The sequence below is a fragment of the Eutrigla gurnardus genome, assembly GCF_963514095.1.
Source record: "Eutrigla gurnardus genome assembly, chromosome: 4".
In the NCBI taxonomy this organism is placed as follows: Eukaryota; Metazoa; Chordata; class Actinopteri; order Perciformes; family Triglidae; genus Eutrigla; species Eutrigla gurnardus.
Window position 1 is genome coordinate 21,548,086 of NC_139918.1, and position 27,576 is coordinate 21,575,661.

The following is a 27,576-nucleotide window of genomic DNA, read 5'->3' on the forward strand; positions in this document are numbered from 1 at the left end:
AAGAGGAAGGGAAAGTAAGATAGACCTCAAGAGCCCGGGCGGATGATGCATGACACGACTCGAGACTGTCAAGTCATACCCAGCTGCCGCTTGTCTTTATTCATGATCCACCACCCTATTGTATGCTGCACTAAAAGCCGTCAAGCTCAGCTGTTTTAATACATTGAATACACTACAAACCAATGGGTCATTTTTGCTTTACTTCCTTCCTAATAGGGGGATTTTTTTATTGCTTGAGAAAAATCTGTGCCAAGGAAGATCAATCCCTTTATGTACACTTGCCCCTGATATAAAGACCACAATCCACAATATTACGTTTGATACTGGAGAAAGAGGTTTCATTTGGATAATTGGCGAATAAGATCTTAAGATAGATGGAATGCCTTTTTTGCTTGATCTCTAAAAGGAGTTCTTGTGTGTTTATCTTCAATGGACATCAGAGAAATGTTTGCAACTGGAGAGAGTAGCTTCCCCAGATGTGTTTCCGTTAGACTGGTTAATGACACTGGGAAGAAGAAGGGTGCAATTTTAATCTGGTACAAAAAAAAACAATCACACCTCGAATGCATCCACTGATAATACATATATACTGTGTATTTGCATGGAATCGGTAATTTCATGAATTAATAATGGCTACTTACTCCCATCATGTTTTGCCTCATACTGGGAAAGGGCAGTAGTTTAAGGCCCACTAAAGCTAAAAGGGGCTTCTACAGTTTATTCATCATGACGGTTAGCAGTTAGCGGGGTGGAGAGGACACTACAGTAATGTACAACAATAAAGTATGAAAACACAAAATAGAATAAATAACTCAAGAAATAACAGAGTTTCAAATGTCAGTGTGAAGTCTTTTGAATCACTGACCATGTAGAGGGATTAGAGGAACACGCCTAGCAAGTCCACCTCCGGGCCAAAAGGTGAGTCCACTAACCGGATGAAAACAAATGGACAGCAAGTTGATGGGAAGAGCAGAGGCAGTGGAAGGTTGGTTAAATCAATCTTTCATTACGTTTCCACCAATATGCTGCGCGGTGATTGGGGTCAGAGTGACGGGCAGGAATGACCCCCTCCTCCCCCATCTTAACACGCCCCCACACCCATCTCTGCTTTGCCTTTTGCATGCAGGTTCCCGGGGAAAAACGCCTGTTGTTAGGGCTGTACTCACAGGAAGAACACAAGCCCTCATTTACCGACATGGCGCGCAATCTCTACAGGAGCGGCGGGGGAGGTTACCAAGGTGATTCTTCAACTTCAACACTCCCAATATGGCCCATGTGGCATTGTCATTTGTCGCCTCAAACCCTGCATGTGTCGCACTCGACTCAGGGTGTTACCCAGAGTGTAAATCAAAGTTAAGCGCTTGACTTTGCGAAATTGTTGCTGCATTTTTCTGAGCCACCTACTTAGGGGATATATGGGATCGAAGATCTAGCTATCTAGGTGTGTGTGTTTGTGTGTGTGAGTGTGGGGGGGGCTACAGGGGGTACAGGATATAAATCGTAGCCTCTCTGACATTCCGGTCCTTTAGTCGAGGAGGAGATGCACAAATGTTCTTGGGTTAGAGTTATACAACCAGACTGAATGAGTGCTTCCTGGACGCCTAGCAAGGGGAATGGGACATCTATAATTCAGCAAAAGGATGGAGAAAATCTGTGACAAAAATTACAGCAGATAGACCATGAATAATTAAACGCGAGGAATAGAAACATTTAAAGACCTTGAGAAGGATTTCAGTTCAAATTTTAAAAAAAGGATCTGACTAAACTACAGCTATTTATCATTCTCTCGAGGCTTAAGAGTTGAGGTTACCAACAACCTCGATGATAATTGTTTGTGAGGCGCCTAAGAGGCAGATCTGGAGTAAGAAGAGAATAAGTTTAAGCAAATGTCACTGGAGTATCGTTTGCTGCTCCTAGAGTCTCAAGTCCTTGGTGTTTGGAGAATGCAGATGATGGAAATAATAATAATGGAACAGCTGTAAATGCAGAGTCTCTCGTTCCCCGACTCTCTCCTTCGAAACGGCATTTGTTTGAAGACGCGTCCTTGGGAAGAATACAATTTGCCTTTTGCAGAGTCAATATCATGGAGCACAACTCACCATTCTACTTCCAACCGCCTGTGATAAAAAGACTTTTATTGCAGCCCCCCCTATAACCTTCCCGCACACCGCAAACTCAATCTCCCCCGTTTTCTCTGACTGACAAAAGAACACAAATTAAACGGGCCTCAGACCAAGGCTTTCCATTCGCCTCGCCACAGACAATATATAAACCCTATAGGCCATGTGACGGCCAGCTATTGTGGGTGACAAACCACACCAATGTTATCTGAGATGGTGAGGTGAAGTGGCTTTCTATTCATGCCTTGAGGCAACAATGGTATTAATTAGACACATCAAATCGAGCAAACAATTTCCTTTTAGAGCCACAGAGAAGGATCTGCTCAATCTCAGCCATAGAGAATATGGCGCTGTAGAAATGCATGAAGCAATAGAAGGGAAGAAATAGCAGTTATGGCTGGCAGATCATCATTCTATCATTGTTAATAAAATGTTAAGGTTAGACAAAACTGGCGAGGCAAAATATACTGGCTCGGTTAAGTGCGATCGGAAATAAGGTAAGCCGATGGCGGTAACCTTGTTATCAGGCGCACAATAATGTCCCACAGCTCGAACACATCTTTGTTGGCAAGCACACATTGTCGACCTGTATCTCTGTCCTTGGACTATGCAGCATCCTTCACACTCGGCTTCTTTTATTCTTGCAGTTTCAGCTTCTATACACAAGGAGATAGATGTTCAATTCTTCCCGAAGAAAAGGGTCTATAGCACGCTTCCTTACGAAATGCCTTTGCGAGTTCAACGTGGGTGAAATGTGACCGGTTCATTTGGTGGAGTCGGCCGCGGCTGGTCTCAAATTCCCTGAACGTGAATAAGAATATTCAAAGAGACTTGATGCCCTGACCATCTTCACAGTAAGTATGGTAATTAAATAGTGTCCATTAAAGTTAATGTTTTTTTTTTGACAAATTAAGAATACGCTGGGTGGAAAAGGGCCTTTTATACTGTAGATTGCGCTTTTAAAGCCTTTTTTTGACAGCTGAACAATAGCCAGAAAGCTGAAAGGTTTAATAGCGATAGGGAAAGACATAGTAGAGTGTACAGCTCTTATTATGCCCACCATGCTTATCTAACAATATTCTGTGTGATAAAACCTCTTCAGTGATGGTATTCTTCTGACAGGATTGCTATAGACGATACAGATCGGCACAGGGACGCTTTCATAATGTATATAATGTATTTTGTTCTATGAAGAATATCTTCCCTGCAGTACACTGCAGCACGACTGTAGTGCTCACAGCTTAAATGTTGACGAAGAGTTTAAAGGGTTAATCAAGTGAATATTGCACTGTTTTTCCAAAGCTAACCTTGTCTACATTATATAACTGGTCTATCTGATTTCTATGTTTCTTATGAAGTACTTTATATCACAGGTACAGTAACGGCAACGGTGCTTCGCTCAGGTAGCCATTACTCCTCTGTATATTAAAATTATAGTTGTTTGCTGAATACCCTGCATTTAATATAGAGAACCTTTCATTAATTTAATGCAAATAATTATGTTTGGTTTATATGCATCTTAATACAGGACAGAATATAGAATAAGTAGGATGTTAGCAATGGTGGCAAGTGGCGCGTACGCAAAGACTGTGGAGCGTTTTTGGAGAGCTAGTCATGTTAGCATTTGTAGAGAAATATTTTACTTCAAGTAAAAGTCCTCCGCTTGACATATTTCCATCAAGCGTCAATAAAGAGACATTGTTGCTGCCACTCTGGTGTTCTTCTGGTGTATCAGAAGCTTTAAATAAATATTACATTAAATCTATTTCAAGTTTATTTTTTCTGTTGATGAGGAAGTAATGGTGTTTTTCTTCATAGCCATGTTTGGAACATATACTTAAATGAAATGACCTTTCATGAAGTTTAATAAATGCTTTGATTGGCAAAGTCTTTGTTTAAACACACATCTATACAATTCAGTCTACAATTGGATATTAATGGGTAAATTGAACATGATTTTCTGAATACGTGTAACATTTTCCCTCCAAGGGAAGGCTTATGCTGGAAAATGTGTTCACATGACAACATTCAAACTTGACCTTCAAGTTGTTACGTTCCAGCACCGATGGAGACAAATTATTGTATTTGGCCAAAAGAAGCCATTCAACCATTTTCATGCTACCAGAGACTGGTGTCATTCTAATTTGCAGCAAAATAGACCTGATCTTTAACAAAAAATTAACCAGGAGGCTAAATGCAAATAGCAAACCTTGGTGGGTGAACATAATTGCGCAGCTCCTCCCTAGTCTTCCCTGTTCTAAACAAGTGTTTAAGCGAGAGCCGATCCCTGATTAACACTCGTTCCCCTGTGTTTAATAGCACTCACTGCAACAGAATGGCAAAGTAAAACAAACAGACGAGACTACTCCCACGTGGTGCCGGAGCGCAGATGGAGAGAACTTATAGACGGAGATGTGGACTTGGCAGAGGCTGGAGTCTGAGCAGGTGTTTGGACCAGGCACAGACAGCATGTACTGCCATTTTTAAAACTACCCAAGAGCCAGCGGGACAGCAAAGGCCACAGTGTGTTCCTCTACCATGGAAACTAGCATTCATGCATGTGTACCCTGTACTATTCAAACTGAGAATTAACTGGTATTCAAATAACAAGAGTTGACAGATTTAGACATGGTTTAAAGTGGCAAAGTCTTGGAGTAAAAACATGCTCCGAATTGCTGCTAAATGAGGCGTGAATCCATGTTTAAAATGTGTCTGTGACCTATTATGATTTTGAAACTGTGTTTCCAGGCAGATCTAAAGTACAACTCAGACCTTGTTTAAGGTCTTGCTTATCCTTCCTTGTGTGGGCTTGGAAACTCTTAGTCAGTGGGACATGAATTCTCCACAGTGTTGCTGAAATGCAGGTGCACCCTGCCGTGATCCGGGGGCATCACCTGATCAAACTGTGTTTTCCTTCAAGTTGCACATATGCCTGTGGAGTGCAGTTGCCGAATGCTTTTCTCTCCTAGCTGAAAAATATTTGGTGAGTCATGTTGGCCGGTAGGAAATGGAGAGGGAAATAACAAATCAACGAACTGAGAACACGAGGGTATGCAAAAGCAAAATGTTGTTTAAATCATTCTGCAAAAGCATAAATAACCCCCGTGAGCAAATCACAGAGCCTCGGATAGGATGTTCACCAGGAAAGCCTTTCAAAGCTGCCCCCTTTTCTTCCTCCTGCTTCGGAATTGAAACGGTGGCGCCATGCATTATACATTCCCCATTTTACAGAAGATTGAATTAAAACATCCTTTGTCATCAGAAACATTGCTCAGTTTGCGAAGTGACCAAGGCATGGCTATGAATAATTATTGCGAGGGGCCGTGCTCTAAAGTGGCCACAGATTTTCATTAGTGCCTCCAGACAGCGGCGCGGGGAGAGAGGGGGGTAGCGAGTCTCCGGGCCCCGCCTGTATCAACAGTGATGTATCACACAGCCCTGCGAGTCTTAACCGTTCAATTAGGAGCTCTGCTGAGGCCCGGGCCTGTCAGTGGGAAAGACCAGCAGAGTGCCGGACAAGATCAAGAGCCGCTTCCTCAAACACACTTCAGGAGCCGGGGCCATCAATCTCCCTGACTGTGACCGGCAGGGTGGCCAAGGTGCAGGACCCCCCGCAGAAGCTGGGCCCGGCTCCGAAGGCTGCACAGGTAGGGCCATTCATCCCTATCAGGCGGACTCAAAAATGAATGAGCTCATGACCTTCACAGTTGGGGAGAGGGAGTTCCACCCCGGCCACGGAGGGGAGAAAAATCTCGTTTCCATCAGCATTTCTCTGGACACTAAACACCAAGCCTGGGGAAACCGCTGAGGCTAGGTTGGGTTTGTTCCCCCGAGTTGGCATCCGAGCGCAGCACGGGAATTTAAGCTGGTTAATGTTGTGAGAAGGGCAATTTGTACAATATCATCAGGCATTCTCAAACCGTTTACGTACATGTGTGAGTTTGAACGCCCGCAATGTAGCAGCAATAAAATCATCCAAATTCAAGGTGCCGCTCCGCCTCACACATGATATCAATCTGTGCTGCTGATGAATTAAGCAGCGTGCAGGGACTTCGGAATGTGAATTAAAACCGATTAAACAAGGAGTTATAAAGTTAACCATGTGGCAGGGCAGTGTTCTCCTCTATGTCAGGAGCCAGCCATAAATCACATCAGTTATTGTGACAGGCAGCTGTTCACAACAGCAAGGGAAGTTAAAAGAGTTTACCTACACTCTTGCTGCGTTGTCACTTTTTGTGTTACATGTAATGGAACAGGTATGCACAGATGCCCAGGTAGAATACATTACTTAGAAATGAGAAATGCCCATATGCTAAAAATCTTGATGAAGATCTATAGGTGGAAACACTGAAAACACAGTATGCTTTGTCATACTATAAAAAAAATAATTACCAAAGTAAAATGGAAATAATATAATTTGGGAAATTGCGAGCTGCAGTTATTTTCTACAAATGCAATGAGGCTTCAGAGGAAACACAATGGAGCTTTACAATAATTGGGCCCCTGATGCCTATTTATTGTAAGCAAGCTGAGATTTGTAAAAAAAAAATTAAAAAAAGGAATCTTTTTTTAAATGTCTTGTTTATAAAAGTCAATGAGGCACGGGGAAAACTCAAATGCAACAAGCCAAGGCAAAAATAATAATGAAAAAAAAAACTGCTGAATAAATGAACGACTTTTACAAATTCCAGTTTCTCTCTTTCTATTTTGTTCACATTTGCTTTCTGATGTCTCAGAGAGGCACTGTGTTGGAACTGTGCAAAGAGTTCACAGTGAACCTTCAGTTTCACAAATTATTTTGTAACAGATACCGATTAGATTCACACACACATATAAAAACACACCTACTTTTAAACATTTTGAAAAGACTTTGATAAGTCTTAATAAAAAAACTGAATATCTTGTTCACGTAGACTTGTCACTGTTACCTTAATGCTGGATCTCATAGTACATGTTGAGCAGAGGAAGTAACAAAATATAAATACTTCATTACTGTACTTTAGTATAATTTGTATGTATCAGTACTTTACTTTTTTTGACAACTTTTTACTTTTACTCTCTACATTTTAAAAGAAATATCTGTACTTTCTATACTCTATTCATTTTCAAACAGGCTTGTTACAAAAGTTTTATTGCATTTGAGGGGAATAAGTGATTAGTTAGACATTTCGATTAATATGGCGAGAGGTTCAGTTAGCCTTGCAGTAGTATCTGTACTTGAGTATAGAATGTCTGCACTTTTGACACCTCTGATGTTGAGCCTATCAACATGAATTTGCATTGAAATGGTTTGAATTGTTGAGATGTCCTTCTTGGTTCAATTTGCATTTAATGAAAATATCCTCTTCAATTTTTACATTTAACTCTATAAAAGAGAATCCAGAGAAAACCTTGAAACTTTAGCCAATTAAACTTTCAATATGACAGGAAGTGTAGATGAATGACCTGAAGGTTTGTATGTAGTTCACTTTCAAAGCTCAAGTACAATCTGTGCGTGTTATACTTTACTGTATTTATGTTACAGCACATGCACATCTTCAACAACCACATGATCGCTAAATTAATCAATAGATCCTTTGCTACCATGGAGCCCAGACTGTCACTAACTGCGCTCCAATTTTGTCATGTTTTTTCAACAAATAAAAAAGCAATTTCAGAGAGAATTGTATAATTTCACTTAAATCCCAGTGGTGCTCTGTAAGTAATGGTATGTTAAGCCTTACCAGCACATCTGGTCCTGGCCCTTAGAGGGGGTCCGGGGGCTCCGGTGCCTCCCTCCAGAGGACGGGTCAGCAGAACGCTGATCTCGTACTCCGTGTCTGGATCCAGGTGGCCGATCTTGTGTGTGGTCTTGTCTACTGGCTGCAGGTCGTACATTGTGCCGGACACGGTGCGGTACTCCACCTCCCTGTCGATGATCGGGCCGTCCCCATTGATGGAGTTGGCGTTCAGCTGGATCCAGAGGTAAGTGGCTCCAACAGCAGTTAGCTGGGGTGGGGCAATCGGCACTGGGGGCTCTATGGAAACAAAAACGTTTTGTGAAAAAATACCCCTGAAAAACAGTGGAAAGTCTTGACAATACAAAAAACAATTGTGTTATTAATTTGTATAAAAAGCACCGACACATCCCGCAAAAACAAAAAAAAAGAAACTGTCGAAAAATGTTTGTACCTGGCAAACAAGACGCTAAAATCAATCTCTTCTTTCAAACAATCAACCACGTCAAAATCCTTGTGACGAACATGAAGAATTTCTCTACACTCAAAGCATTCAAGAAGGGCCACATAACAATCAATAGTCCTAGCATGGTGGGGAATCTCATCATCAGTAGCACACTGACTAGAGTCAACCGAACCTTGGCAGCGTTGTTCCTTTTGAACAACATTATTGATTTCAATCCGAGCACTTTTCTAAAAAAAAAAGCCGGCGTTAATTGACAGCTACTGTAGTTGCCATCTCTCTCGACTGATTCAGAAACTGGTTTCATCTCTCAACTCAATTTATTTTATTTAAAAGCTAAAAAAAATCCCTGAATAGAAAGCTTAATACACAACTCGACAGCATGTTAACGTTGTTGACTTGCTTTTCAGTCATGCACACTTGTTTTATTCACCTTTCATGTGAATCAGCCCAAGAGGGAGACGAGTTAAAAGGAAACACTGCTTCTATGTGCTCATGAATGTGGAAGCTCCGCCAAAGATCACGTAATTCTATACAATAGACGTTTGACTTCATGCACCACTGAGCAACTTCCAGAGGAATTAACTGGGCTGCCAACGCTGCATCTCGCTCTCGATACAATCATGGTCCTCAAGGATACACACTATGTGTTTTGGCAAAGAATGAAAACATAACTTTTGTTGGTTTACAAGTAAACTCCACAGGGTCACTTTAAAGAGGCCTGTACAAGGAAGTAAAAGTACCGTTACCATGGTGTAAAAGTACGCCATTACAAGTAAAAGTCCTGCATTGACATTGTTCCTCAAGAAAATGTAAGTAGCATCAGGAAATCATATCATTAGAAAAATGCACTTCATACAATTAGAGTAAAAGTACATAAGTATGGCCCCTCTGAATTGTAAACTAAATGAGATCAATATTAGCAATGTATTAATATGTAAGCAGCATTTTCATGTTGTAGCTCATAACTTAATTATCTTGCATTATCTTTTATGAGATAATAATATTTAAAATCTTGAGTTGTAAATGGGTGTCAAATTAATGCAGTAAATGAACATTTCCGCCTCACAGTGAGAGGGTCCCGGGTTCAATTCCCGGTTTGGGTTCCTTCTGTGTGGAGAAGGTGTACCCTGCCTTCGCCCAATGTCAGCTGGGATCGGCTCCAGCCCCCCCACGACCCTGAATACAAGATAAGCGGTTGATGATGGATGGATTTCCTTCTAAAGGCCTTTATACACGTATTTTTTCATGCGATTAATTCCCATGTCAATATATTCTCAAACTGCTTTTTCCGGACTCGTCCTGCTCTATATGACAAGTGTCCTGAGATAACTTTTGTTGTGATATGACACTATAAATAAAATTTAATTGAATATATAGACATACTTTCACACAGAACACGAATATTACTCCTTTTAACCTCGACAAAGGCAGATCCACTTCTTTCATTTTTCCATTTTGCAGTTAAATCCCTATAATATTTGCAGGTGAGCATTTTTGCATTTCCCTGCTGTATGGTCTACATGCCGCCAGTGTGTAAAGCCCTTAAGTCATAGTTGAGAAGTATTAAGTACAGCACTTGAGCAAACGTACTTATATTCCAGTATTGCTGTTCGAGAGGAGGGCAAGAGGAGACAAAGAGAACCATTCTGAGATTCAAACACAGCATCCCAGACAGAAAAATAATTTCAACTTCATTTTCAAACAGCTCCAATGTTTTATCATCTGTTATGCAGCTTTTGTGTCAACCCGACTCACTGTACAAAGGTCCTTTCAAAGTTAGGTACAAAATTATAACAAATCATTTTAGTTTTAAATATAGGAAACTGCAGTCTGTTCAATAAATAAGAGCAACATCTCCACAGACTCTCCACGAATAATTCATCAAGGTTTGAATGTTTTTCGCCAAACTAATATTGGAAATGGATATATTTCTGGGCCATTCAAGCCTTCAATGTCTCCGGAATGATTCACTACAAATGTATCTCTTTTAGAGAAATGTGGTGTTCAATGACAGGCTTGAAGATGACCACTAATATTTGTCTAATTTTTCATAAACCTTGTACCATTCCTGGTTGAATAAGGCTTCTCGAAAATGTCAGACAAGGTTTTTCAATTGTGGGATATTTGAAGGTTTGGATTATTATATGACCAGGTAAGAGGATGCTGCTGTAACATTAGAGAGGAAGTCTAGAAGACTAGTTTAATCTTCACTATTTAAAAAAATGCTTGTTCCATTCATTCATTAAAAATAGTGACACCTTCATTTTCTCACCACGTCTCCTGGCGCAACCAAAAAAAACCAGCCATTGTCGACAAATGACCCACAGCCAAGACATTGCTTAGGAATCTACCCTTGTCACGTACTACAATAGTAACACGTCCCAGAGGCAACTGTGAGTAGCTCTAATGAGCACACACGTGCCAGAATAACGCCATTAGTGGTCTGGGTGCTCCTCTTGGAGTTGTCATGGCGAGGGAGAAGTCTCCGGGCTGAGGTGTCCTGCAGAGATTTGGAGGGCCCTCCTTCAGCAGATGGTTACCCTACGGTGACCTCAGTCGCAGCTCCCTAAACTCCCACTAATCCAAGCTCCGCACAGGGTCGCCTTCAAACATCACCTAAAGCGAACCGGCTAACCCAGCAGGTCTTCTCCTGGGTCGCACACAGTGAGCCAGACAAAAACAACGAGGGGATCCCGGGATCCGGCTTGTTTTGATGGTCTTTCATGGTCGGTTGTTGTGTCTAAAAAAGGGTTTAATTGAGTTAATGGGCGATATGCCCTGATTCATTTAAATAACAGCCTCCCTGTGTAACGCCATCCCTCAAAGAACAATGGTGTGTTAAAACACATGGTGTTAATGGTGGATGGCGTCTTTAATATGAGATGTTGTTTTAGGGAACAGAGAGCTCAGGTTTTTTTCTTGTAGTTATTTTGGCTTTTTGACTTTTTCCACTTGAGGAAAGCAGATGGCACGCACTATTCAAAGACCAGATGTAATTAATTGTCTTGCATACTATGCATCTTTATTCACAGAAGAACCAAATTAAAAAGTAAGAACTTTGCAAAAGAATGTACTCACAAAAAGACACACAGTCCTACATTAAAAGGAGGCGAGTGCGATGAAGCCGAGGTCGTTACCAGATTTCCCTGACACGTTCGCCAACACACTCATTCTGTGACACCTCGCGCTGCAAAAATATGAGAAAGTTTCGAGCTGCTGACTCAGACATTACTGATTCACAGGGTGAGAACTCAGCAACTAAACATGACATTCAACTCACTAATATACACTGTATTATGATACGGTGCTTATATCATTATTGTGTGATAGGATTACCTGTGACACCATCAAAAAGGCAACAGCCTTTCAATCGTTCCTCCTTTACTTTAGAGAACATTCTTTATATCCATCGACTGCCATTCAATCCCAGCTTTGCGTCACTTGAGACCGTTTATGTAACAATATGACTAAGCAGCAAAATGTGCTACAGCAATAAGCATTTCCTTTAACTTTGGAAAGTTGCTGCTTCACAAAAGCAACAGCAGCTTACGGTGATGAAATAATTCCTGTAGGTGCAGTAATCCGCTGTTCAACAGCCATCGCAGACGCACAGAAAAATAACGGATTAGCCGTGTGAAATACACTCAAGTGCTGGAACACTTTAGGATATTAACAACTCAATTCCCACTGTTTCAGCCTCACGGGGCGGCCCTGGAAAGGGCTTCGAACTGAGCTCCGTGCTGGCCGGACATTGGTGACATCGCGCAGATGATGGTGGCGGCCGTACGTGAGGGTCAGTGAGCAGCTGCTGCCGTGATGTTGACCAGACAGGCGAACGGTCTGGCGACAGCTGCGTCCTACTCGACCGCAGCTCCTGCCCCGCTTGCCAGAACGCAATCACACAAATGCACACTCATGCACAAGTAATGAAAAACTATCGCCCTGACAGCACACATGGACCGAATGCCGAATGGCAAAGATGAAGTGAAAAAGATTATACTAGGGCGGCAATTGTCTATTTCTTTAAATTGATTTATTCATCTTTCAGTCTGTAAATTGATAGAAAATTGGCAGGAAATTGGTAGACGTTGCTCGTTTTGTTAAAATCAACATTCTAAAACCCGAATTTAATCAGATGAAATAATATGATACACAGGAAAACCGCTCATCATCACATTAGACAAGCTGGAATCAGTTCATCTTGGCCTTTTTGCTTAATCAATACCATAAATGATCATGATAGCTTTGTCATATTTTAAGATATCCTGACAATAGAATATGAGACAGAAACAATCAGGTTCCTCTGCCTCATTTTAGTGTTCCTAATGGCATTTGCAAGATTGTGCTTCATTTCAAATAAAAAACATCCAAATGAGAGTCTCGAGCCACTAACGCAGCTGTCAATCACTGATCACTATTCTGTTACTTTAATGTACATTTCTCACCTCAAATCTTTCCAGAAACAAATGTAACGACCTGGACACCATGTTGAAAACCGTCCAGCCAAAACCAAGCACTGCCCACCAGACTGAGCGAGCTCTCTCACTAAAATGTGTTTGTGAAAACATTTGAGGCAAACGCAGTCTTGAGTCTTGATTCAAATTTGATCAGCACTGTCTCGTTAGACAGTTTGATCAGAGTTCATGAGCTCCACAAACGGTGGTTGACATCAGAGACTCGCCTGCTGGTTGTTTTTCCTTCAGGCGCGGTGAAATCTTGCAAATGCCATTAGGAGCCATTTTATTTTTATTTTTTTTACAGATTATTGTCAGTGACAGTTTGAGCACATGACAAAAAAAGTTTTTCTAAAGGTTACCAACTGTAGCTTTATTTGGTTCTCAAAAATGACATTTAATTGTCTTTCCATTTACTAATGAATCAACTAAATGTTTCAGCACTGCAAGAAGTTCATGAAATCACACACACATACACACCTACACACACACACACACACGTACACACACACACACACGTCTTGCTACTCATTTGCCATTCAACACACAGAGAGCAATAATAAGAGCTGCCACTCTCCTCCGTTGTTAGATTAGTAAGATCTGACTCTTTCTGAATCATTCCTTCATTTGCCCGTTACGTCCACTGAGCCTCCCTTGTTAAGATGCGAGAGGTCCTCATTACAATGTGCGCTCCTCCTAATTGCGCCGCTGTGAGTAAAGAATTGATCTGTTGCTAATAGGAGAAGAGGTGGCCACGGGAAAATGACGAGCTTGACTGGTCGGCCTTCGATTTTTTTTTTTGGTGGCAATTCTCATTAGCGCTGACACGGGCGCGCCTCGGCAGCCTCGAGTCAGCGGCGTGGCCCAGAATACTATGTCAGCGCTCCACGGACGCTTTGCAGGCTCCAGGTGATTCTAACCAGGCCGAGAAAGGAGCCGGCACATGGACAGGGACTAATTATGTCCCTTTCAGAACCACTGGCTGCACTACAGGAGAGCCCATCACAAGGGGAGGGGGGGGGGGTGCATTGGCTCGATCCGTACGCTCTGGAAAAAACACGTAGCACGCTTCCACATAGGTGCATAAATGCGACTGAACACTGGCATGAAAGGAAGATGTGATTATCTGGGATAATCAAGCATTCACTCTCCTCATGTCGAAGTAAAAGGCAGTGTATGGTAATGAGGTGGGTGGGGGGTGGGTGGGGGCGGTGTGCGACTGTAGCAGGCTCATAATCCACAGAATCACTCCATGGTCACTCCTCCAAAAAACGAGTCACGGAAGCAATGAACACACATTTAAGGAGGATTTATGACTCAGACACATTGCTAGGAGGGTTTAGCACTTGTTTTATGACTGGTACGATAAGAGGAGATATCAGCCTTTTTTTATTTTATGTGTGACACTTATAACCGTGAAAACGCCTATTTTCTTCCTGCGACGAGTCTGCTTATGCTCATCGAGGTGTGAAAGTCTCCGCAGGATTTAAAAAGCGGGGTGCATTAAAAAAGATTCGATGAATGCCTAAATGTAGAAAATTATTTTAGATATTTATGACAGAGGTTCGAAAGCATATCACATCGAAATCAGCGATCAGCAAAACATCAAGCGGGGTGTGTTTAAGTGCGAGGAACGCGCGAGTGATTGTGTCGGCGTATTTATGCACAAGTGTGGTTTGGAGTGCCTCCAGTGTGTCAGTAAATTTTCTTTGAGTACACCGCTGAAACCCACTGATACACTCGGGCAGAGAGACTTTATCTCCCTCCTCACTCTGCGGTGTCTGGGCCCCGGCCATTCTAGCATGATTGACAGACCTCGATCTGGACAGCCAGGATTAAACCTATCAATCACATAAAGCTCGGAGACAAAAAAAAAAGAGGAGAGAGAGAAAGGAAGGAGGAAAAAAAAAATCAGGGCAATAAATTCAATTGAGAGCACGGGGAGAAAATTGAGGTGAAGAAATATAGAAGGCCATTACCGGGCTATAGGGCTGTAGGAAAGTGAGGCCTTGACGGATTTAGTTTCAGACCACTCCATAAATTCATATCAAATGACTGCAGGAGTGAAATATCAGTGAGGTTACTGTAAACCCTTTGTGATCTTTTAGGTAGAATTGTTCTCAGTCAAGGACAGCCCTTACAAGGGAAGTATTAAAGTCCTCTGAATAACAAATCAACATCAAATAGGTAGTATTTTTAGTATCGCCTTAGAGTACATTTTCATTTATGAACATTTCCTGTTTATCTCCTGTTGACTTTGCCGTGTGCACAGAGGTCGTGTGCGGATAGGGGCACCGTTTGTGTTTTTCCCCTCTGCTCAGGGACCAATACTCACGTTTTATGGTTAGTTCCCCATAATTGGACACTCCAACCCCTTTGTCTGAGTGGACGATGCAGCGGTAGCGGCCCGAGTCGCCCTTGGTTGTGTTCTCTAGATCGAAAGTGCCTATGAAGCGCCGGTTGTTCCAAGGTTTAGTGGCTTTCATCGGGGCCTCCCGTCCACCGATGCCCTGTTTGGAACCGAGACAAAACACAAAAGTGAGCGCACAAAAAAAAAATGGAGAGGCTTTATAAGCGAAGTGGCCCGACCTTGTGTGTTTCACAGAACTCTAGTCGGGTGTACTTTGTTGTCTCTTCTCGCGCACATTTGTTTGTGTCCTATCGTTCCCATCGGTGGCTGATAGCAGGAATCCATTCATCACGCAGGACTACGCACACACAAACACAAACACACAGTGGGCTCTCCCCAGCTGTCACCCCTCACAGCAGGCAGATGGGGGACATTTGTTCATTAGAAATATTTCTTCATTACTGTCATCGGGGGACTTCACTTAATGTTTGTTTTCCAGCTCCGGTGCTAATGAGGACGTGTTTGTTAAAATGATGGAGTACCTGGCAGAGGACCTTTACCCGGCGCCGTGCTCCCACTGATCACATGTGTGACAGCGTGCTTAGCAGCAGAGCCGGCGGGGTTATGTCTGCCAGATGCACTACCTTCGCCCGCTCAGAACAAGGTCAATTCAAGACCGCTGTGCAGCTCAGTCGTGCCGGATATAGTACACGGCATCCTCCGAGCCGACATCTATATAGGTTAAGACCGTACCGCGGTGATCTGAAACAACTGTAATCCCTCGCCTCCCAGACACAGAGGTCTCTGGGACGCTGGGGAGCGGGGGAGATCTCAAACACAAGGGCACAACAAAGCAACGCCGAACGCCTTCGCAGGACTTGTCGAATGATGACTTTAATTATGTGCAACTACAACAGCTACTTGTGTTCCCTGAAGCCAACGTTAAAAGGTGAATGTACGGTGCAATGATAAACAGTATATTAACATTACATATCCCCCCCATCATTTATCTACCTCACTTAGATTTGGTCAGTTATTTCCTCATATAATTCCTCATTCAGAGCTGTGGTTAAAGTACCAACCAGGCTCATGTTTGGAGTTAACTGTCAATTTAAATGGACATCTGCTTGCCAATCATGGAAATGGCTGTGGTGGAACTGTTTACATTTGGTTCTATGTAATTAGGGGTTAACATGTTTAAAACGACCAAGTTCTTTTTTGCTAGACTCTGCATTTACTGAGCTGGATCCAAACAATGCAAGTTGTTAAATAGGCACTATTTCCTCGGTGTCTCAAACTAGTATGGGTTGTTCTGTAATGTGAATTTATATTTTGTGTGTTTTGGGTGTATTTTATTGTTTTTGGTTGCCACCAGTGGTATCCAGAGCGCATAAAATGGTTAATAGATGTAAAAATCTGGCCTGATTTTACTTATTTGTTAACCATTCCAGTTGCTATCACCAACAGATATTCATCTTAGGTATTAACATGACCCATCAAAGAACTTGCTAAATTTCTCATTTTTAAAGAAGACCTACGCCTTCAGCCTTCTTCAACAACAGTAACGCTGCTCATCAGAGGATTCCATACTCGGACAGACTGATCTGTTCACTCACACACATTCACTTCCAACACTGACTCCACCCTCTGATCTACTCTTTCATCTAAAGCATCTGTAAAGTAGAGAAACAGATCTCACCTGAAGCCAGAGGCGGAAATTGTCCCTTTTGCGTCCATTGACGGTGCAGTGAAAAGACGCCGTCTGTCCAGCGTTGACTTCCACCCCCTTTATGGTCAGGAAGTGAGGCGTGTTCACTATGAAGAGAAAAAAGAGAAGTTATCCAAGAGTACAGGCTGAGATGCACTATTCACCCTCCCTAAAATGGTTTTGGACTTAATCACAATTAATCACCAGCACGTGGGTCCAGAGTAGCAGCTCAGCAGCTGCACGATCTATGCACCTGTGTGCCGACTTCTATGCCAAGATTTGTATGCACAATTGGAGAACTGAGATTAGGCTTGGATGAATTGAGCTTTTTACTATCTGATAGTCCAGCATCGCTTTGTGGTGAAGATTTCAGCCAAACCCTTGAAATGAGACAACTGAGGCGGTTCTTGCACCTACACCGAACATCAGGTACCTGCATCCTTTCAATGACTGAGGGGATTTTTTCAAAAAGCATTATTCCTTTTCTCCAACTGATGCATACCGACTGGAAGGGTCCACAGAAAGTAACTTAGTGTATGTGGAACGGATTTGATTAGTGCTGCTTTTCCCCGCATAGAAAAATAGGGCAATTGTGGAGCGACCTTGATTCAAAACATAACCAAATCTCTAAAGACTTGGCAAAAGCTAATTCTATCACTTTCATCATCAAGACTTTCACTTCTATTAAATATTCCACAAACCTCGTCTTTGAACTACACTACACCTCCGCTGGAACTTTGTCTTTGTCAATCCATCCAGTGCCAAAAAAGACTTAAGAATTAAATTTTAACCCTATTGCTAATGTCTCTGTATCGTGATGCACAGAGAGGAAGTCCACCCGGTGGCGTAATCACACCTTTGTGCTTGATATTCCGCATCGTCTTATAAGCAAATGAATTGGCTGCGCTTCGCCGAGGAGGCGCTCTGATCACATTGTGTATCACTCAAAGAAACCCCAATTGCCACTGAGCAGCTCATTGATCCCCTCGTACTTTTGCCCATTTAAACATTGATCACGTTGCGAGGGCCTCATCGATTTACTCAAATACATTTATATGCAACACCTATCGCCATATAAATCCATCTTATTGACATAACATTTGTAGGAATTCAGCTGCTCTCAAATGGTTATCAGGTCATTAGCGCTCGACAATCAGAGCGTGATACCTCATCTATGAGCAGCAAAGTAGAAATCAATTGATGAAAACCGGCATGCTATCGATTTGGATTTAGACTGTAGTGTGTGAAAACCTTTGTATAAACTTAAGGAGTGCCTTTGTGGACTAACGTGACTCTGTGCTTAAAAGCATAGACATGACGAATCCTGAAGAGCCCTTGATCCTTGTTCTCCCACGGCAGCAGCCAAGCCCCAAAAAAAAAAAAAAAATCTAAATATGCTGGTGATTACATGTTCATTAGCTCCGCGGCACACTCTGAAGTGCTTATATTCAGCGAGGGTAGCAGGACTCCCAACATCTGAGAGATGAGTTCGCTTTGCTGAATATCCTTGAGGGAGAGAGAAAATGGTGGAATCCAAACACAAGCAGCAGCAAACTGTATGGTGCTATTTGTTTTTTGCCCCCCCTTTTTTTTTGTTGCACTTCCTCTCCCATCGCTCATAGGACAGATTTCACACAGCTACTCCAACATTAAATCCTGAACACACATCAGCATGTCAACTGTATGCTCATAAATCTTCGGGGAGTTAGGAGGAGGGAGGTTTACACTTTAGATTGACTGTAGCGCACTCTCCGAAGGCCTTTTGTTTGACTGGGAGGCCTTGAATGGAACAGCGATACAGGTATTTGGGAGGGTGTCATGGAGAGGACAATGAATGTTTGATGATATCCTTTTATGGTGAAGGGGGGGAAAAAAAGGACTTACTGCACTGGTGGCCCTGGACCACGACGTCTTTGATGGCCAGCAAGCCGCGCTGCCCTGAGGTTACGGCTTCAAACACAATCTGAGGAGGAGAGGAGAGACTCATAACACTGGTGATAAATGGGCACATGTCTTCAGATGACACTTGAGTGAGGCTACCCCCCGTGTGCACAGAGGAGTCCAGCTCCTGCTAATGCGATCCGCTCTTCGCTGGGGCTGCAGCTGGTCTTACAGCTGCAGGCCCCTGACATTATTCCCACAATATGTCACGGTTGATAGGTGTTATGACATGCAAGTGTTAAATTAAGTTTGAGCCCTGAGACGATTAGCAAACAGCCTGGGACACACACAGTGTACAGGAAGAGACACCGCTGAGACATCTTGCCCTTAAAGATATTGTAGGTGAATGGGATTTTGTTTGTACGTTCTGAAAGTTCCTACTAGTCTTTCCAACGTCCTTTTAAACTACTAGCTGGTTTTAAACTACAGATTTACTAAATCACATGCTTTTAAAGCTCAGGAAATGTATTAGCCGGTGCAGAATCTATAAAGCTGTTTCTAGGAAACATCGGTTTCCAAAAATCCAAAGCACTCAAATGTGTAAACAGGAAGTCACTGACGGTCACTTCCATTATAACAGCAGGCCAGATTCCAATGTGTTCCAATTTTGTGACGCATGGATCGTTAGGCAAAGCTTTAAAAAAAGCTTACAAACTTTTACTTTGGTAATGAAAGTAGTTATTGTTAACCTTATTTTTCAGACCTTTTTTATTAGAGAAATGGTGCAGAAATGTCAGCGGTCGATACCTCAAAACCTGACGAAGGGAAACATGAGGCCACTAGAGGCAAGTGTGAACATATGTGAATACATGCTGTATGTTGCCTTAAACAGTTGCTCTGCGTCTAGTGTTACTTTGACACGTTAGTTGCCGAAATCAAGTCCAACTGTGCCGTGCTGGACTAACGTGACCCTATTTTAAGGGCCAATTTCTCCAGAAAAACAAATGGTCCAAGGCCTTACGGAAGGCGTGTCCCGGCAGAATGTCAGAGTTATGCACTCGCTGGTCTACACTGTGATAAAAAGGGAAACAGAATGCCGGTCCCTTCCCAAAACTAGGGTGTGGTACGGAGCCCCAATAAACCGCCACACGCGCTGAGACGACACATGTTTTGCATTCCATTATTGCCTAAATATAAGCCTATATCTCCCAGTGAATGGTGTATATATTAATGAATGTCCCATATGTGGTCTCACACAGAAACCTATGTGCTGCTAGCTGTAGCTAGACTACACACACACACACACACACACACACACACACACACACACACATCTCTGAGATTCCTTTTGTAGCCTGGGAATGTGGAGGCGGAGATAGTTACCATTGTCATCTGGGGAGGCAGGATGCCTTCAGATAAGGCCGTCTAATTATAAATTTCTTTTTTTGTCTCTACGAAATATGAAAGTGAACGTCTTGGGTGCCAATTATGGCCTCATTACGGGCTAATTTAAAGGAAATTAAAAGGCCAACCACTCCATATATCGCCACCAGACAAATGAACTAGCCCCCCGCTCTCTAATTGAAATCCTTTGTTTGTGTTACAGACATCAGTCAGCCTGCCTAATAGCTGTGATATAATTGATTCCAGCATCAATGATAGCGCGGCGCATAAACGGGCATGACCCACAGGACGGAAAATATTCACATGGGATGAAAAGCATTTGATGTCACGGGGAAAGGGTTCACCGTTCTCATTTGTCGGAGAGACACACGGTGAACCCAGTGTTCAATGTCTACATCGCCACACTGCCGATCCCTAAGGGACTCGGCTAAGTACTACATTACAGCAGGATTGATTAGCTCTGTCATAGGCTCTACTGTATTGAAATCAAGATAGATGAGGACATTTGGGTTTTTCCTCTCTCACTGCTACACATCATGATAAATAATGGTTGTTCAACTTACGCACAGTCGAATGTGCAGAACACATTTAGACATATTGCATATGTAGTATTATAGCTTTTTGTCACAGCGTTTTTAGGGTTTTTTTTGGGAAAATGCATAACAATCTCAATTAAAAGTTTTAGGGATGACCTGACAGAAGAGTAATTATCCAGCGGCGGAAAGGCCTGAAAAGCCTAACCGGTAATTAAAAAATAATTTCCAAGTATCAGGTGGCTTCCCTTTGACGATTGCGTAGGTTACTGTGCAATTAAAGATACCTATAATTAGTGCCATGTTGTTAATTAGTGGCAATATCAAGCATTGGCTTCCCCTTTTTCCCTTCGCTGAGGAGTGGCGCTAAGATCATTAGCGTCCTCGCATCGTCCCATGTTGTCAGTTCGGGTCTGGAACAATTACAAACAGAGACAGACCTTCCGCTGGGGTTTGAAAGGCAACAGATGCGGGGAATTTTCCCCGAACACCCTGGAAAAGCATAAGACAGGATTTTTTTTCCTAAATGCTCGCCCCACGGCAGAGATCTGCCACAAACAACGTGTCAAAATGTTCAAGCGTCACTGATCCTAAATAACAGTCCAATAGCAGTTTTGTTTGAAGGTGTTGATGTCAATGAAGAAACAGCTAAAGTCAAACCTCTCAAACACAAGAAGCAGCATTTCAAACACAAACTAATGCATTTTGGTCAATACGGCTTTGCGTCATTATGTCACAGCGTCTCCATCACGTTTCCTTTTCTTCTCTTTTCTTTCTTCTTTCTGCTGCACGTGTGACTCATTAAGGCTTCCTATTTTGCTTCAGCGAAAAGCTCAGCAATGTCCCTTGTTAAATAAGCTATCAGGGTGGCTATGAGGAGCGAGCGGGAGGACTCCCCTCAGCTCCTCTAGGAGGGCTAGGCCATAATGAAATAATTCACAAAGGGAACATCTCACAGTGGGAGGTTAAGGGTCTCTCTGCATCAATTAACATTTGGTGGACTCCAGGAACAAGCCCGGCAAAGACTAATAGCCAGGCAAGTGTGAAATCACCTTGCCCCAGCCAGCAGTCATGTGCATTGGTAACTGAAAATGAGTTTTCAGAATTGGAAAAAGAGAACTGTCTCAGATGTGAAGAGAGAGAAAACAGATTACCATGGATACCGGCTTAGCCCCAGAAATCAATAATCGTAGGTGTTTTGAATGGGCTATTGTGCAAGTGTTTGGACCTCCTTAAATAATAAAATTGTCTTGCTCCACCCACTGAATAGGCTTTTATGACTTTGGCTTTATAATAAAGGTTCGCTTACAATGAGCAACCTAGTTTTGGGGATATTAGGCAGAAGGGAGCTGAATAGAGACGACGCATCCTAACCTGGTAGAAGTTGGGCCAGTAGGTGCTGATGGCCAGTTCGACCTGTCCCCAGGAGCGAGTGGCCGGACCCGACACGTTCCAAACAGGCATCCCCATGGGACTGTTGTTTTCTTTGATGTAGACATTTAGGTGTCCTGGGTGGCTGTTGTCTCTGCCTCCTATGTAGTAGTGGAAGGTAACGCAGTGGGTGTCGTTCTCCCTCAGCTGCGGTGTCAGCAGCAGCGCCTTCTGGCCCGCGAATCTTCCGGAGGTGTTCATCATCATGAAGGCTGAACCTGCAACGTGGACGAGAGAAGTCATGAGTTGAGATTATTCAAACGGCGTCAGGTTAGGGATTATCAACGGTTGTTGTTTTCCTATGCTGCTGTGATTTTAACTCACCTATTATCAGAGCTAAGATGTTATCAAAAATATCTCTAGACTTTTTTTTACATTTAAAACGTGTTTCTGGTGGAGTAGCCGCCCGCGGAGCTCTATTAAACAGCACGTCATGAGTGAATTTTAAAACCTTTAACCAGTTTGCCATGTGTTTTCCATGGATCTGACCCCCCACATCTCTGTTTTACATGCGTGCTCACCAAAACTCGTCTTTTTTCAACACATTTGGACTAAAGGTGGAAGAGATTGCACACAATGTATGTGAATGTTATGTTAGACTGTTGAACAGAACATGATGCTGTGATATAGTCCACCAAACACAGACATACATACTTTTAAAAGTAATGTTTATTATTTTAAATATTTCTCACATTTTCACACTTGAGCTCTGTGTTTTAAATAGTAAAAACTTAAAAAAGGTACTAAATTTAAATACTAAAAACGTATTTGAAATTTGAAATTCAAAGCATTGTTATAGCAGCAAACAAGTGTTAGCTATGTAAAGACACAGTGGAGTGGAGATGTAGAATTGTTGGCAGTTTTATTATGCAGACAAAAAGGTTGGAGAGCTTTACACAAATATGCAATATTCACCAGAATGATCCCTTAAACAATTCTCCCATAGAGGTGACAATCCCTCAATCACAGATGTGCTCTGAATTTCAAATGCAGCACCTTTACTCACAAACTGTTGAGCTTCATATGGTCTACGGTGAGGTCGAAGCAAATAACAGATTCATGTAATGCATCGTTACAGAACAATGCCAAAGACTAACACTCTTGTGTTTTATCCCTGGCAACATGAACTGGCAGGACTCATCCCATAAGAGTGTGCAGAACGCAGGTAAATGGCTGTGAGGAGACCTTTTCTATTAGCGCTGATCATTCGAGCATGTGACCCTTAATGAGACAATGCTCTTATCTTTGGATTGATAGAAACTCTGTTATGATTATCGTTTGTCAAAAATACAAAGACCCAAAAAAAAAAAAAAAAAAAAAATCGTAAAAACGCAGGGTGTTTGAGAGGAGTGCGTTTGCCCCTCAATGACAGCGAGAAGGGAAATGATGAGAAATCAATAAGTTAAAATCTATTTGCCAACCAAGCCCCATTTAGATTTTATCGCTGTGGTTCAATATTAAAGGTTAATCTAATTCTCTCCCCTCTTGCCAATAAAACACAAGTGAGAATTATTGTATTGGCACGGTGTCAAGGATATGCAGAACACATTCTATTTGTCATCATCCTATTTAGCTTGGCTCTGTAATGAGATGGCACAAATCGTAACGGCTTTTGAGACGCGGCCAAAAAGACTCCGTTTATGTTGAAATACGTTTTCTTCCGGAGGTGCCGTAATGATCGGAAGGCACATTTTTGCTTAGAGGTGAGACAAACAACCTGTTGGCGTGAAGAAAAAAAAAAACGAGGCAGAGCGGAACCGCAGTGGCTATAAATCTTCGTCATTAAATGTAACATCTGGTGATTCGCTCATATATGGCGTTTAAAAAAAAGGGTGAATAACGCCGACTAAATCAGCGGGCTCGGTCCCCGAGCATGTCAGCCGAGCAGCTTCTAACAAAACCCTATTTGTTCCATCAACGACTCGAGCTTGCCCACTTGTCTTGTTGTGCTGCACTTGTAACGCTCACCAATTCCATCTGTCTCCAGCTTCAGATAACGAGTGGGGGTTCTGTCATGTTTACACAATGAAAAAGGAGGAGAGGGAGCCGAGGAGGAGGAGGAGGAGCAGTGAGTTGTGGTGACACAGGGTCAGCCTCCTTGCCTTTGTTTGTCAGGTGGAAGCTAGTTGTTGTTTTTTTTAACAGGTTTTGGATTACATGAGCATCACATCACATGAGGGGCTGCATTTAAATGAACTAATAATCACCGGGGCAACCATGTTACAGTGCTGGGCAGACTACGCAAGTTAAATGTCAACAATAGTTGAATATGTGTGCCAGAGAGTGGCTTACACTAGGATCCGATCAATTCTCATTGATCAAGAAAAAGAGTGAATTGATATTTTTTGGAGGAATTTGAGGAACATATATTTCGATAATGTATTACAACGAGTAATGTGCATTCAGCAGAATCTCACTTTTGTGCCCCTCAGCTCCGTTACAGCCAAGATGGTGGCAAAACTAACAAAACTGGGTTTTATTCGTCTCGTATCACGCTTCAGTTTAGTGCACCATAACATATCAGAATGGAATTCAAGGTGAGACTAAACTTTACGATGGATGTCAGAGCCGTGGCAAGGGCCTGCAACGGACAAGGTAAGGCCTGTTTTAGCCAACTATGGAAATGCATTTTGCTACTTAAGCAGCTGTTTATCTTTTGTGACCCTTACCAGCCGGTTATGAAAAGTGAGTCAGCAGTCAATGACGGTATAGTAGAGACAATAGAAATTATGAGTCACTATAAGAGGTCCTTGAGCATACAGTCATAAATGAGCACCAAAACTGTCTTTTGGTGCTCATTGGCTGATTAGTTTATGGGATATTAATGCCTGCGTAGAATCCACTGTTCAGACTATGTATGACAGTGTACTAGTTCAGTGTACTAAACTGCATGTTGGTTTGGAATTTCGTCAGTTGAGGGAGCTTTCCCAGTTGTCGTGGAGATCTCTATATATACCAAATTGTGAAACTTACTGAGCAAACTCCATCCACTGAGGGAGGAAAAAAAGACAGTTTGGGCGTCTTTTTCAGCAAATAAATGCCTAATTATAATAGATAAATAAAAAACTGTGTTTTAACAGTTTGCGTGACAATATTAGTGTGGTTTTACCATGAATGGTTTTACTGTATAATTTGTGGCTTCCCCGTGTTACATATTGCCCTGCACAGCACAATCACTCTGTTGTGATGCGCTACTGTGAGCAGCACACTGTTGTTCTCCCAGAGCTTTTTAATGTATTATTCTCTTTCAGTGTGTCTCTGATTCAAGTGTCGAGGCTAATTATTTCGGAGGCCGATGCAGGAAGTTGTGTAAGGTACAGTACACGTGGAAGGGCAGGGGATGAGTCGACCGAGACACCGGTTTGTCCAACCTCAATCAGCTGCCTCCACACAAGGGCCGGGAGGTCTCTTTAATAACATTCAACCATCTGCTCAGGCACCCGGAACATTTTTGGGTTTTATCCCTTTGAGGCTTCAGCAACCCTCGGTGTGATGCGAACCAGCACTAATAATCAGTTGATGAATTGTTCAGTTGTAGCTCATGTTACGAAGACAAAAGATGCTGGCACTTCTGCTTTTCCTCTATGATTAAAACAGGCTGTTTACTTTTCATTTCAAAACAGCCATGTTGTGACAGTGTTGCGCATGAGATTTATGCACAGCACTGCCTCGTTGATAATTAGAGATGAAAATATCACATCCCTCAAGCGGCATTTGTACATTTGTTTTACTACAACGTTGATGAAATATTAATAAAACAACAGGTGCATTGTAAGTAGTCACTCTCAGCTTTATAAAAGCTTAATGCACGCTGAAAAAACAAACTTGTACGATTTAGTTTACCACTTAACTGAATATTTGTGAAGATTCACTATATTTAAGTTAGAAATTATATTTATTTACAATTATTAAGTATGGTCAATTTAAGTTTTTCAGAGATCCATCACTTTCATCAAACTATTATTTGTAATATTTACCGTTATGAAGTAATTATGTAGATTAAGATTATTTTTTTTGTTTGACAGTTTCGGTTACTTCCTGTTATGCACTTGTTGTTAATGTCTGGCTGCTTCGGTTAACGTAAGTGGTCCGGGTGGAGCTAGCTGGTAATGAAGTTCAAGAGAGTCTCATTTCGGTGTATGCCAACCTCAATAACAAGCACACTCTCTGGGCACAATCATCGCGTTCCCTTAGCTGCATCCCATTGGCTTAAAGTTCTCTGGCTGGCTCTGATTGGACTTTGTAACCAGGAAGTGGTGAGATAAACAAGTGGATGAGGAAGACGAGATACCGGGAGAAGTTGAAAATCAAGCTGGAGGTGTAACTTTCAGCCAATCATTGACCACCTTAATACTTTGGTCCCGCCCCCTGAGCTGTCAATCACAACAGATCCAAGACAGCTGCTGGGCCGAATGTTATTACGCCTGGAAAATAAGTGTTTTACAAGAACTGAATTTCAAACTCAAATTTGAGCTAGAAGGAGGATTTTAATGAGGTGAGTTTTAACTAACCTTGACAAATATTAAAATCACACAACTTTGGTAAACACAGTCGAGGTTTATGTAAGCTAGGTGGCCGATGACAATGACGTGTGAGTAATTCTCACTGTCCAACTCAATTGAGGAAGATGACAGAAGAACACTGATTGTCATTCAGGTTCGATGTTCTTAGATCCTAATGACCACATACTCTGCAGGACCTGCTGCACCATGACAGCCTAATTAGCCAGTGAGACTAAGAGCAAATTATAATGACACTGTGTTAGTGCTGTGCTAATGTGGTAGTGATGCACAAGTACGCTCTCCCCCCCCCCCCCCTCCCCCTTCTTTCTCTATCTCTTGTTCCTTAACAATGGCGCGTTCAAGACCAATTAAAAATAGAGAGCTCTCGGCACATTCAAGGCCCGTCTCCGCAACGCCGCAAAAGGCCAGGGCTCGGCTATTGTCTGAGACATTCGGAAGAACAAATTTATTATTATTCCAATGTATGCCACCTTCACCTCCCATTACAATGATGGCTGAACATGGAGAGGTGGGTATGAAAAAAGAATTAGCAAAAAGATGAAATGTTCCTGTCGCGGATGCCACATACATTCATTTTTTGCTGTTCTTCAGAAATGAAGGGCACATGGTGACATAGAAATTTCATCACATTGGAATATTTGAGACATTATTAACAAGGACACTGTGTCCGAATGAGGGCTGTTGCATGGAATATATTGGTTATCAGACAGCTTTGTTGTCGGTGGTCGTGAAAAAATAAATGCTGGTGTAGAGGTGTAGAGGATGGGTTACACTAACAGAATAAAAAAAGGGAGGAAAATCATCTTTATGGGAATCCAGTCTGACATAATTTCACCCACAGACAGGGTACTGTCTAATCCCAGTCATCAAAGTATATAAGCTGAAGGTATTTAGATTAATTATCGGTTGATTGATGGTCTGAGCGGAGGATATAATTTGCAATAATGACTGGTGCTCATTATTTCTCCTCCACTCAGGTCCTGAACTCT

At 42.3% G+C, this 27,576-nt stretch overlaps 1 protein-coding gene across 10 annotated transcripts in view; it reads right to left on the reverse strand.

The window, feature by feature from the left end:
- The window catches only part of LOC311012350 (receptor-type tyrosine-protein phosphatase mu), a 144,758-nt gene that overhangs the window by 78,571 nt on the left and 38,611 nt on the right, over nt 1-27,576 (reverse strand). For all 10 annotated transcript variants that reach the window (XM_084007766.1, XM_084007765.1, XM_084007772.1 and 7 more), the window contains exons 3-7: nt 22,008-22,282; nt 18,700-18,778; nt 16,807-16,922; nt 15,093-15,267; nt 7,844-8,137 (exon numbers count right to left, since the gene is read on the reverse strand). In XM_084007766.1, the coding sequence (XP_083863892.1) occupies nt 7,844-8,137; nt 15,093-15,267; nt 16,807-16,922; nt 18,700-18,778; nt 22,008-22,282 (939 nt within the window). The remainder of the gene's footprint in view (nt 1-7,843; nt 8,138-15,092; nt 15,268-16,806; nt 16,923-18,699; nt 18,779-22,007; nt 22,283-27,576) is intronic.